Source organism: Ambystoma mexicanum, chromosome 12, assembly GCF_040938575.1.
Source record: "Ambystoma mexicanum isolate Mex_15411 chromosome 12, UKY_AmexF1_1, whole genome shotgun sequence".
NCBI lineage: Eukaryota > Metazoa > Chordata > Amphibia > Caudata > Ambystomatidae > Ambystoma > Ambystoma mexicanum.
In genome coordinates, this window is record NC_090936.1 from 969,654,371 (window position 1) to 969,667,855 (window position 13,485).

Sequence of the window (13,485 nt, forward strand, 5' to 3'; positions counted from 1 at the left end):
TATATTAGTGTACAGGCCTGTGTACGAGGGCCAAAATGCAGGTTTTCTTTAACACAGTAGGACCAATATATATCCTTAGCCTACGGCTCCCTCTAGCGGTGACAACAGGTGAAGCAATGCAAATTGGACTACTGTATAACTTAAGGCTACAGCTCACTCTAGCGGAGCATTCTGTGCATTCGGGCAGCCTCTACTGCGCATGACGGCATTGGACAAACATACATCTGGCCTTTTATATTATGTAGATAACGTCCTACCCCTACTTAACTTTTAAATCTACTTAACATACCTCCTAATACTTACCCAAACTCTACACTTTCCCCTATTTAACAATTATCCTACATAACAGTAAATAAATAAATATATACCTTTAACTACACATACATATACATTGCCATACAACATATACACTACATATAAACACTATTTCACAATGGGGTGACTGCTGCAGTCAGTCACCCCCTTCAGAGTACCATCCTGGGTCTGTCCTTAGTGGCGCCAGCTCTGTGCTGGCTGGAGGCAATACAGGATGGTGGCTGGCTGGGGCCTGTTCCCTAGTAATGACGGCTGGGGCATGGCCCTTCTTCTTTCTCCACAGTGACCCCGTCCACCGCATGGGGCCAACCACACTCACGGCGCAGCCCGTACTGTACTGCACAGCTGGTTGGCCCCCTGCACAAGTGGGAGTCTACCCATAATCACCACTGTGCCCTGCGGCCTTGGACAATCTTCAGGGTGGGTCCTGCTGGCTGGTGGCCCATCTTTATTCACTGCCGTACCTGGGGCATGCTTTAACATCTTCGGGGTGGGCCTGTTAGTGACTCAGAAGGCTCTGTGCTGGCTGGGGGCAATGCAGGATCATGGCTGGCTGGTGACTGTTCCCTACTGATGATGGCTGGTGTATGGCCCTTCTTCTTTCTTCAGGGTGATCCTGTCCACTGCATGGGGCCACCCGCACTCACGGCGCAGCCCGCTCTGTATTGTATGGCTTGGGTGGCCCGCTGCACGAGTGGGGGTCTGGCTGTAATCACCACCGTGCCCTGCGGCCTTGGGCAATCTTCAGGGTGGGTCCGGCTGGCTGGGGGGCCCACCCACATTCACTGCTGCACCTGGGACATGCTTTAAAATCTTCGTGGTGGGCCTGTTGTCATGACAACAGGGGACACCGCCACAGATCACCGCTGCAGTCTTCTCTTCTGGCCCACTCCCTCAGCAATGCATTGTTAGATGCATAGACGCAGGGGGTGTGCCACTGTCTTCACCCAGGCTACTCTGCTGAGGGGCTGGCGGCTTTCCTTCACCCGGTTCCGCTCAATGGAGCAGCCCGGGATTTTTGTCTCTACTCCTCTTCACCTGGGATGGCTGGCGAGGCCAACATGGGACTTTATCTTCACCGCTCCACCAGGCTTCTCCTTCTCCGTTCTTCATCTCCCCTGACAGACACAGCCCAGGAGGATTTTTTGAAGTGCCCCGCTGGCCACAAGACAGGCCATTAGGGGCACGTCTGGGCATCCCAGTCTAGGCCGGCCCGCACATGTGGCTTGGGCTGTTCTTCTTTGGCCCAGACACCACCTGGCACACTACTTGGGCCCTGGATACTGTGGGGCCCATTCAGTGTGGCCCCTGGGCAGGCTGACAGCTGCCACTCCCCAGGGTGGTTGAACTGCGCCTAGCATTAGCAGCTTTGCCCCCTAGCTTTGTCTCTGCAGGGGCTACTCACGTGCCGGCTGGTGCCAGTTTGGGGACTTAGGACCTGGGGGAGGGGGCAGGGGGACTCGAGGAAGTGACCACACCAAGTAAGTCTTTTTATTTCGTTTCTTTCTCTCTCCTCCAAGTGTCTTTTTCCAACTGCCTTTTTTTAAAATCCTCTTTGGATCCTTTTCTCCCATGCCGTCCATTCCTGGCAAGGGGACTTCTGGTCAGTTGTTCTTTTCTTTCTTTCTTTTTTCTGCATTTCATCCAGCCCCATGGTGGGCTGGATAGGGTGATCCACACATACACAAACCAGATAAATAAATAAAACGCACACTACACATTTATTGAAATACTTTATTTACCCTGGTGTCTGTGTCTTTATTCCTAAGGTCCCTTAGGGGACAAGCTTTTACCTCTACTGGCCGGGCCCCGTGGGTCCATGGGCTACACTATGGCCACTGTTTCTACTCATTCATTCTCAGGGGCATTGTGTTGCCCTGGTCTCCAGTCCACTCCCCCCTAGGACTAATTTATTCTCCAGGTCCTCTTGTGATCCATGGCTTCCCAGTGATTTGGGGGGATCTGGCCATTAATTCCTAAATTGCTTTGGCAAGTTCTTTTAATTTTCACATGATGGCGCGGACTCTTCAGATAATTTATGGTGAGAGGGCTTTGGCAAGAGGCCTTTCCGTCTCCGCTGCCAGCCTCTGAGTCTGGAAACACAGACCCACAAATATTCGGTTTTATGTCCATTGACAACCATGTGCGACAGCTCACCTCAAGGGAGATGTAGCACGACTGTGACTCCCTGACACATCTCAGCAGAAATAAACCTGAGCCGCTTGCCACCTGGCTACTGATCACAGCACAAGTGAATGCAGCGTCAGGGATCACACATCTCAGAAACATGTTGCACTTGCTCTGCTTCAGACAAAGGGAAGGTTTGGTTTGAGCTTTAGCGTTAGCATGCCTCGGCTACTTCAACTCTTTGTACATAGGTGCACAGATCCTGCATGGATCCACAGAGTACTAAAGCTAGCGCCTAGAGGTTACAGAGGCTTTATTGCTTAAAGCCGATGAGGGAAGGCATTCACTCTAGGGCAGGTCATACATATGGGGCTCTGGAGGGCCACTCAACAATAAGAAAAGTTACTTGGACCTTATGTTGCACGTGAGGAATTCTGCCCCCTACAAAATTGAGTGGAAGAACAAGTTTCATGAGAATGGAGCAATGCTAAGGGATCCCGAAACACGCATTACAATTAGCCACAGGATTTAGGTGCAAACCTGACTTGCCATTGGGAATCGGAATTTTGATCCTATTGCCATATTGTCTTATCCATTACAAAAAACTGATGCAATCATCAATAACCCCAAGGTCACCTGCTATGCATATAATGGAACTGGGATCTGCATTGGCTCGGGGTGACTGCTGAAATCACGTCTCATCCAAGCTTGTCATATCGATAGGAACAGGCCTGGGAAGGAATGTTGAGGGCCTTCATTGCCAGGCAAGGCAAGAATCATGGATCCATACTACCATCACAATGGCACTATATAAGGAAGAACAAAAAGTCATTTGTGAGACTTCTCAGCCGTGCGGGTAAAAACTGGGGAAAATTGCAATTTAAACTAAGTGCTGAGTCCATGTTGATGTAGAGTACAGACATCATTCTGTGTTTTTAACTACCAGCAGCATCAAGATATACTGTAGCTGTGTCAGAACTGACACAGATCACTGAGAGGTTGGTCCTCGATACATTTTGTGCAAAGAGATGAGGTACGTTACCCAGATACTTTTTGTTACATGTGGAGGCTTTGCCGATTATTTCAAATTACTCACAGGTAGAGTTTTCTTATTTTTATTTTTGTTTACGTTACTTTAGATGTATCCTCTCTGATCTCTTAGACAGGTACAGTGATGTTTCTTTTTGTCGTGATTATTGTGGTGATTATTTACTTGTATTTGAGTGGGACTTGTCTAGCTTCATTTTTGTGTATATTGTTTACAGTTTTCCCTGAGGAAGGAACTGAGGTCTGAAATGCATTGGCCAAGTTCACGGCTATTTCTAAGCAATTGTCTAGAACATGTTATATAAAGAAGGACTATCACAAATAACACTAGAGGGCCTCATTACACGGATGGCGGTAAGGATTTACCGGTACCGGTAAAATACCGGTACCGGTAAATCCTTACCGCCTTACTACGAGGTCCCTTTGCGGGTTGGGGGATTTAACGCCTGCTTTTTGCAGGCGTTAAAATCCAACCCGCTAAGGGACCTCGGAGCTAATTACGGCACCGCAAAATTGCGGTGCCGTAATTAGCGCCTTCCCCATTCCCATAGAGCCCTATGGGGCAGAAATGGGAATGGGGAAGGGCAATGGTGGAAGGGGGATTTACCGCCCCTCCAACCTTGGAATGGGGCGGTAAATCCCCTTTCCACCAAGGCGGTGCCGGTATTTTACCAGCATGAGCCATGGCGCTAATAGCGCCATGGCTCACCGCCTACCGTGTAATGAGGCCTGTTTTGTGTATTATGCAACTTGACAAAACAAACGCATGTATAATAATTTCAGCATTGTGGATGCAATTGAGTGGGCGGTCAGACCTGAGGAAGTTTTCCCTTATAGTAATTTCACCACATGTGTATTGTGGTTGCTGATCTGCACCTTAGGTAACAATAAGCTAATGTGCATGTATGGTATATTAGTAAGATGGTGCCCACTTCTACTTAACTGCCCGTCTGCGACCAACAATGGGGATGGTTAGGAGGGCTGGACATGTCTAGCGGAAGGGCAAAGCATCTTTCATTGTATTGTGGTAAATGCACACCAATGGAATATTACGGCTAAATGGTGCACTCTTCGTGGTGATCGTGATGTTGCTGAGAGAATGATCTTTTTTGCTAAGAGAGGGGAAGATTCAGAATTAGACTAATTGAAATAGTGCTATTCTTCTACTGCATGAATCAATCTTTCCAGTTTTTTAAGCAGTGACTACAATTAAAATCGAGCAGCAAGACTAGTACCGGGGCTATAAAGAGCTGCCCCCCATCTCCCCTGTGATGCACTCCCTACACTCTATCCAAGTAGAGCTTAAAAGATTATGGAGACTGTCCCTCTCAAGTTGGCTAAAGGTCACACATAGGCATTTAGTGACCAAGCTGAAAGCGCAGAGCATTAGGGAACCCCATAGTTGTGTTGGATCAGCTGAAAAGAATACTTGCCCATAGAGACCCGAGCTGTGCGATCATTGACGAAGGAAAGGTTTCATGCTATAGCTGGTCTTGAAACTTGTGTTTTCAGTTGTAGCTCATTTACACCAACACTTTGATATTCCCATTATTCAAGCATAATTGGTATCTGCCTATGGTAATCCTCAATGCTGCACTGGATTCAAACTTGCATTTTAATCTGCACTTAACCTCTGCATCTTGTACACTGTACTGAACACACCTGTTCTGCTCGATTGCTCTTAGCAATTAATGTGCAATTGTTTGTGGTGATCGACTAACATTGTTTTTTTTAACTAGAATTGGATATAGCAGCCTACGTTCTTAATCAATAGAAGAATTTAATTCAATACCTAAAGATCATAAGAATTAATTTAGGGGGCCAATGGACATTAATAGACAAGTGGCAACCATAGACAGAATGTGACACCCATAGACAACTGGAGAAAATCAGACACCCATCCATCAACAACCACTGTGAGAAACATGGAACTCAAAGGACGCCCTCAGAAAACATTGACTAATGGACATGGATGTTCTACCATTGGTGGCAGTACCTGACTAATTTGCATATGGCTGGACACCTTTTGCAATGGCACAGGCGGGCTAAAAACGGTGGTGTGGAAGGTTGCCCAGAGCATTGCCAGTGGTTCAGATTTATTCAAAAACTTCCATCCATCACTTCATGGTTTGTAGTTTGTCTCCCTATGTGAGAGATTGTATGCCCAGACGTGGGTCCCTTGCTCGCTGCACCATAGAGAACCAAGCTGCACCTCACTGAGGAGGCCCAACAAGGCCGAAACATGTCTCGGGCTGCGTGTGTTTCCATGCAAAGGGGACCTGGCCTAGCAGTTCGAGGTGGGTTGGGCTTCTACAATTCGTGGCAGTATCTGACTGATTTGCATATGGCGGGACCCCTTTCGCAATGGCGCAGACAGGCTAAAAAAATGTGGTGTGGAAGGTCGCCCAGAGCATTGCCAGTGGTTCAGACTTATTCAAAACCTTCCATCCATCACTTTTTTGTTTGTAGTTTGTCTCCATATGTGAGAGAGGGTATGCCCCCTCGTGGGTCCCTTGCTCGCTGCACCAGAGGGAACCAAGCTGCACCTCAATGAGGAGGCCCAACAAGGCCGAAACATGCCTGGGGTTGCTTGAGTTTCCGTGCAGAGGGGACCTGGCCTAGCAGTTCAGGCTGGGCTGCGACCAATGATGGCATTACCTGGCTGATTTGCATATGGCTGGAACCCTTTTGCAATTGCGCAAACGGCCTGAAAACGGTGGTGTAGAAGGTTGCCCAGAGTGTTGCCTGCGGTTCAGATTTATTCAAAATCTTCCACCCAGCACTTTTTTGGTTATAGTTTGTCTCCCTATGTGTAAGCAGGTAAGCCCAGACATGGGTCCCTTGCTCGCTGCGCCATACTGAGGAGGCCCAACACGGCTGAAACATGTATGGCGTTGCTTGTGTTTCTGTCCAGAAGGGACCTGGCCTGCCAGCCTGGGCTGGGCTACTACCATTGGTGGCAGTACCTTACTGATTTGCATATGGCTAGACCCCTTTTGCAATGGTGCAGACGGGCTAAACAATGGTGGTGTGGAAGGTTGCCCATAGCATTGCGAGTGGCCCAGATTTATTCAAAACCTTCCATCCATCACTTTTTTGTTTGTAGTATGTTCTAGGCCCAGACCTCCTGGGGCTATTGGAGAAACAGTACAACCAGAAAAGTGTGGTGTCCTTCAGATAGCAGCCACTGCGGCAGGAGAAAACACAAATAATTTAAGTCATTCTTCCCTGACAGCCTCTCACCTGCTTCAGGAATGGAGACTCCACCCCCAGGTACCTGGAGACCAGATAGAGGCAGAAAAGGTGCCGATCGATGCCACATCCTGTCATTGCCAGTCGGTACATGTGCTGGTGCTTCTCTGCAGCTTTCCGGAAAAGGCACAAGCAATGCTCCTTCTATACAGCAATGAGAGAATATGGTGATCAGTGTGTGCAGACAGAAGGGGTAGCATCAGAGTCAAATTACCAGTATGTGGGTGTCACACTTGAAGTGTTGGGGCTAGGAAACAGTATATAGATGTTAGAGCCAGTATAAGGGTTCAGGGAGGCACATGTAGTCTCCAAAGCACTATATGGGGCCAGCCCAATGGAAATTTAAAGGGTGAAGTGGTGTCTAGGGATCTGAATGTACTGTATAGATTCCAGAGGGCAGAGAAAGAGTTGAGGGACAAGTAAATTGCATTAGGCTGCAATGTATGGCGGCAACGACAGAATAGTATGAAGGTGGCAGAGCTTGGTTGGTAGGAGGCTGGGTTCAGTTTATAGGAAGCAAAATCCATTGTATAGGGATCTGGTAGCAGTGTATAGAAATCATAACATAGTTTTAGTGAAGTGACAGGGCGCAATGTTTAGGGGTTAGAGGGAAGTGTAAAAGGGTTAATGCACACAGTATAGGGGTCAGAGGCAAGTGTTCCTTATGTAGCACTTTGAACACAGTGTGTAGAAGTCATAGTCTAGTGTAAAGAAGTAATAGCATAGAGCCAGAGGCCATTCTATGAGGCTCAGAGCACCTTTACTGGGGATCAGCGTATAGTTATCAGAGCACGGTTCAGAGTGCAGTGTTCAAGGACAGGACTGTGGTGAATGAGAGCTAGAGGGCAGCATATGGGCATCAGAGCCCACCCTATAGATAGGGCCAAGGCACAGTGCATATGGACCAGAGCACATTTCCTGGAGTTGCTTGCAATCTATAGGGATGAGAGGACAGAAGGTTGTGGCTTCTCTCCCAATGGCGTGTATTCTGTAAATTATAGTGTAAAGGGAGTTTGCACTCACGCTCTGTGATGGATCCTCCATGGCACGTACAAAGGCAGTCGACTCGTTTGTGCATGACCTCACAGTTTCTGTGCGGCCCTCCCGGAACAGGCGTGTCATGGAAGCCTCATATGTGAGACAGAACTTTCCTTTATCCTGGAGATGAAGAATAGAGAAGGGTGTGTGATGAGAGATGGGAACAGGAACAGAATACAAGCTTCTTCGCAGCATCATAGGTAAAGGTCAACATTTGTCGAGCACTGGCGACATAATTCTTACAAAAAATACCCTTGCCAAAGTGTGTATGTGTGGCAGAACGCTTTGACTAGCTTGTTTTTTTTACAATAACATCACACACAAGTATATTATCACAAACACACACACAACACACACAAACTAATGAGACATCATCAATGGCATTCCAACAGATACACAGGGCACTGCTTCTATCATCACATATATACACTCACCACACACAAACAAATAGCAGAGTGATATGTCTCCAAAAGCACACAAAGAGCACTGTTTCCCCAACAAAACCACCTTATACTACTTTGGGATACAGTACCCCACACAGAGTAATGCTACTCCCTCGCTCTCAGACAGGGCAATGTTCAACAGAAACAGACAAACAGTATTGAGACACACACATTTAGGTCATTGTGCTTCTGACAGATGCGGGAGAATGTTAAGCATGTACACTCTCATGCCAATGGTGCACCACTACTCACAAATATAGGTAAACATGACTATCCCAATTCATTGGACCACAAACACAGTGGAAGGTAACTCTAAGCAAGACTGAGCATTGTTATTCCAGCAAAAACATATTCAGGTGCATATATAGGCACTTCTTTCACCTCTTACCCGGAAGTGGGCCAGCTGCAGCGCAATCTGTATGAAGCCGTCGGGGCTGGTACGGCAGCGCTTGATTAGGCCTTTCCCAAAGCTTTCGAATAAGATGCAGTGAAAGTCCACATCGTCAGCTATGGACTTGGCCAGCTGGTAGGAGCTCTGAATAACCTCCATACACTGCAGGGATATCCAGAATGGACAATAATGAGAGGGAAATTCACTACAGAAAAATAAACACAGCCGAGGCTATCAGCGCCTGCTTCACAGCATTTACAGTAATGGTGTTTCAGTGGCAAAGACGTTTTCCAGAGAGGAGAGAGAATAATAATAGTTAATGTGATTTATATTGCACTTCATATGGAATTCTTCCAGTTTCTAAGTGCTGTAATAATTGGTCTCTCACTCAAACCCACCTGCGAGAAATGAAGGGCTGATTTGGCCCAACATAGGGTATTGAACTCATGTACTCATGTTTTACTGCATCATCCTATTCCAAAGGTGCACTTGAGCCATCCACCCAGACAACAGACACTCTATTTTAGCCTTAGGAGTAAGGGGTTGCCACATAGACTGCTCTGGTGGTTGAAGCTGATGAAAGGAAGTTCCCTAATTAAAGGATAGCATAACCAACCCAGATCCTCGGTGGAGGGAATAGCTGGAGGTTGCACTCTTCCCAGAGGCAACACAACTGCACAAAAGAAGGAACAACCATTGCCAAACACTACAGATTGGGATTATGTATAAGCAGTGCATTGTCATTTGCCAGGAAGTGGTGTTGGGGTGGTCAGGCAGGGTCCCCGTCATGACGAGGGGTTCATGTTGTGCGCATCATATCAAGGACTGGGGGGGGGGGCAATTGAGCATGGTTAACATTTTCTTCAGAACTGATACATATTAGCTTGCACACGTGCAGAAAGATAAAGTATTACATCCATCAAATGTAAAAGCATAAATGTACATTCATATAAATACATGGGGAATTTGTGAATCTCAATATGAGTGGCCTTTTCACAATGAATCAGAACACAGTGGCTAGGGCTCTCTTGCAAAATACATGTTGACTTCCAAACAGGTTTTCAGACAGCAGAAAGCAGGTAGATGAGTAATCCTCATCCTTTGCAGTCAACAGCTGCAGAAATAGCATTTAGTTTTTATGGTCTGATAAATCTCGTAGATAGTAGATATAATCTCCTGTTGTTTGAGAGCATGATCAAAGGAGTTTTATTTATTTTTGGTCAGTAGTAAAACACAGTGAAAGCTAAGTGCCTAAAGCAATTTAGGAGTTTCAATTGTACAATAAGGTGGGATCTTTGTCGATTGGAAAGTTTCAAGGGAACAGTGAACTGGGAAATGAGATAGCATCACAAACTAAGAGAAATCATTCACCCAGCCTGCTCATATTTCAGGAAATGTTAATGCGAGCTATGTGAAAATCAAGAGTTAGGGTTTCAACGGCTTTAGTCAGTTATTACTAGCAGTGATTTTTGTTTTCAATACGAATGTTTAACCATGTGTTGTCGTCATGACCTATAACGGACCAATCATAAGAAGAGATGTGTTATGAATATAATCTGAAAATAATTATTGAGCTAACCCTGGCCAATGAAAATGTAAGAATTTGGAAAAGATGTGATTTCTTTGACGAGGGTTGTGTCCAATAATGTTTGGGGGGTGGATTGCAATAAAGAATTTTGTGAGTGTTTTAACTTTTGCAAAAATGTATAAAAGATGTGAACTGATGTGGTATTGTCGAGACTTGGGTTAGTTTGGCCCTGCAACACCATCTAACTGCTCCCCAGACCATTGTACAATAAACTTGCCTTATGTACAACCGTGTACTCACTTCTTAAGAGGTGGGCCTGTTTGGGTTAAGCTGATTGATGGCCCATCTGCACATTTGGCGAGCCGACAGTAGGAGCCCAGCCATTCTGAGATGTTGGGGACCTTCTGCCCACAACTCTCAGCTGTGGTACCTCACCCCGGGAACAGTCTTCCGTGCACGGTAAAAATGAGGTCTGCCATATTGGTTAAAGGTCTGTCTGCTCCTTAGACACATGGTGCTGTGGCCTAGCTGTGTAGGACGACTTGACAAAGCACCACATCTGAGCACCTCAGGTTCACACGAGTACATGTTTGGGGGTTTAAAGCAAGGGGGAAATAGGGTAATAAAGGGGTTATTTATTTGATTTAAGGGGTTTTTGGTAAGGGTAGACGGAGTGTGGGTGTGAAATCAGTTGAGGTGGCAGGGATTAGAAAAGTGGATGTTTTGTTTTTGACAGAGTGGTTGAACTGTATTTTTTTTATTTACCTAGTTTTTTTACCTACCTAGTTTTTTTACCTAGTTTTTTTTTATTTTAGGAGGTGTGAGGGGGTACCTTAACCCGCACGCCCATTGTGAGGCTTGTCCTGACACCCTTTAGTTTGTTCGTCCGGTTGGCTGGAGCCCTCACAAAGGTGGGGTGGCATTTTAGGGTAAGTCCAACTGTAGATACCTTCCTGACGCAGACCTTGACATTCTTTTGTATTTGCAGTGTAGGCGGAGCCCCATACCTCCATTTTCTTGGTTAGTCAAAGTAGTGAAGGGAAACTTCCTGTAGACAGGAAAAGAAGGTTTTGTAGTAGAGAAAATTCTACTAGTAATGAAAAGAGCGAAAGCAGTGGTGCTGTAGTGGAAAGCATTGCACCCCTCCTGTGTTCGAGTAGTGGGGATATTTTGGAGATACTGGGCAGCGGAGTATATTTTTTGATAGGATGCTGTCTTCTGTGTATGAGTGATTGGAATAAATGGTGAAGTGAGGTAATTGCGGCATAGACGAGTACAGTGAATGAGTACAAACTGCCACTGAGGAATTGGGAAAGGTTAAAAAGGGAGCTCTTGGGTGAACATTTTTTGTGCCCCAGGCTCGGCTCGCCATCAGATTTTTGTGAAACAATTTTTTGATAACTTGGGTTGGAGTATGGAGACTCAGAGGAATCATTTGTGCCACATGTTGCTGGCTATAAGGCTACCATTTTAAAATATCATCGAGAATGGTTACAGGAGAGTAAGGGGAAAACAATACATTCTTGGCCTATGATACAGGGATATTGTAGAACCTGCATACCTTTGTAACTACAAAGTACAAGGGTACAAAGTTAGAGAAGCGGCTAAACATCTTGGAATTATGGAGGATGTATGAAAAAAGCAGGAAGGGCCATAATGTTGAAATTGTGGGGGAGCGCCGGAAAAGCCCTCTTTCGCACCGCCCCCATATGGGTAGTATCCTTTATTGCCCACAGAGGGGTACATAGACCCCGAGTACGTACCACCATTTATACCAGCAGATACTCCGGTGGTTGCAAAATGGACACAGCTAACGCCTCCATCAGTTACGATTTCTAAGAACTGGGATTTTGAGGAAAGTGGAAGCATAACTCCTTCAATTGTTAGGGCTACATTGAAAGTTGAAAACAGAAAGCGGGAAGGGGATAATTCCGCCCGACTGCAAGGTTAGCAGACAGATTAAGGGTAAATATGCAAGAAAGAGTCAGGGCATAAGTCAAAAGAGTGGAGGAAGGATTGAACATGAGAGAGAAAGAGGAGGTTAGGCCTCTTCCTTCTAGGATAGAGGATAAGTGGCAAAGAGTGGTAGATGCACAAGAACGGGAAAAAAATGACGGAAGCGTTAAGGTTAGCGGAGGAAGAGGTAGTGCTGCTACAGCGGCAAAGAGATGAACAGCGGGAGGAAGTGGGAAGACAGGCAAGGGATGTAGAAGGAAGGTGGAGACATGGGCAGGTTCTTGTTAGATTGGACAACTTGGTTATCAGAAGGGTTGAGGTGGATATGGAGAACAGGGATGCTGCCATTGATACAGGGGCTGAGCAGGGAGGACGGGAAAGGGCAACCTATGGTAGTGCTGATTATGCATCTTTGCCTGTAAAAGGGTTTGGGGATGTAGTAGCCGGAGTAGACAATGAAGAAGATGATTGGGATGTTGAGCAAGGAGAGCAGGGTGCACTCAGCCTACTTCCCACTCCAGTCGCAGCGATAGAAAGCACACCATGGAGCCCTAGGACGTGCCAGGCTATTCCCATGTCTGTAGTAAGTGGTAGCAGAGAGATGGTGGAAGCCCCAGGAAAAACAGGGGTAACTCAGTTTCCATTGCTCCAGAAGGGTCTGGAAAGGGTGTATTATGTCCCATGGTCACACATGGACCGGTGTAACTTGATGAAGACACTCCCTTCACTCACTGCAGGGGGGGGGTGGATTTAGGCATTGGAAAAGCACACTGCCGGTGTCATGTTAACCATAGGAGACATAAAGAGCTTATTGATGGCCCTAATGGTGGAGCGGTCAGACGAGCTTTGGAAGAGATCGGGGTATCCGAGAGTTCCGTTGGATACAAATACCCATGATGGAGCAGCTTTTAATAGTCGTAGGACACAGGTATGGGGGGGCCTTGCGGATTATTTTAGCTAAGACGCTGAAATTGCATGATGATCCTGCATCACACATCCAGTTAATTCACGAGATGAGGGTAGAAACGAGAGAAGGATGGGAAAAGAATGTGGTGATTTTTTAAGACATGCTGAAGAAGGGACTTCCTGAAAAAGTACAGCACGATTTTACATAAAGTGGTAGGGATGGAGGCCACGAGTTGGCCGGAAATTCAGGCACACATCATGCATTTCTGCAAGAGAAGACAGGAAAATTAGAGGGTGAATGTAGAGCAGGCACAAAAAGCAGAGGCTAAGCTTGTTCAAAAGAAATTGGTGAAGATTTGTCTAGAAGGGGCAGTAATCACAAATCTAACAGAGTGACAGCACGGGCAATCAGGACAACAGGGACACAGCGAACTGGGTATGATACAGGGGTGGATGGATGGATATATCCCAGGTCCAAGGCT

The 13,485-nt window shown here is 46.4% G+C and overlaps 1 protein-coding gene across 1 annotated transcript in view; it reads right to left on the minus strand.

Annotated features, from left to right (window-relative positions):
• CPT1B (carnitine palmitoyltransferase 1B) overlaps positions 1-13,485 on the minus strand; it is a 607,650-nt gene that overhangs the window by 118,527 nt on the left and 475,638 nt on the right. The window contains exons 14-16 of the mRNA XM_069629453.1: positions 8,611-8,775; positions 7,765-7,899; positions 6,733-6,885 (exon numbers count right to left, since the gene is read on the minus strand). Of these exons, the coding sequence (XP_069485554.1) occupies positions 6,733-6,885; positions 7,765-7,899; positions 8,611-8,775 (453 nt within the window). The remainder of the gene's footprint in view (positions 1-6,732; positions 6,886-7,764; positions 7,900-8,610; positions 8,776-13,485) is intronic.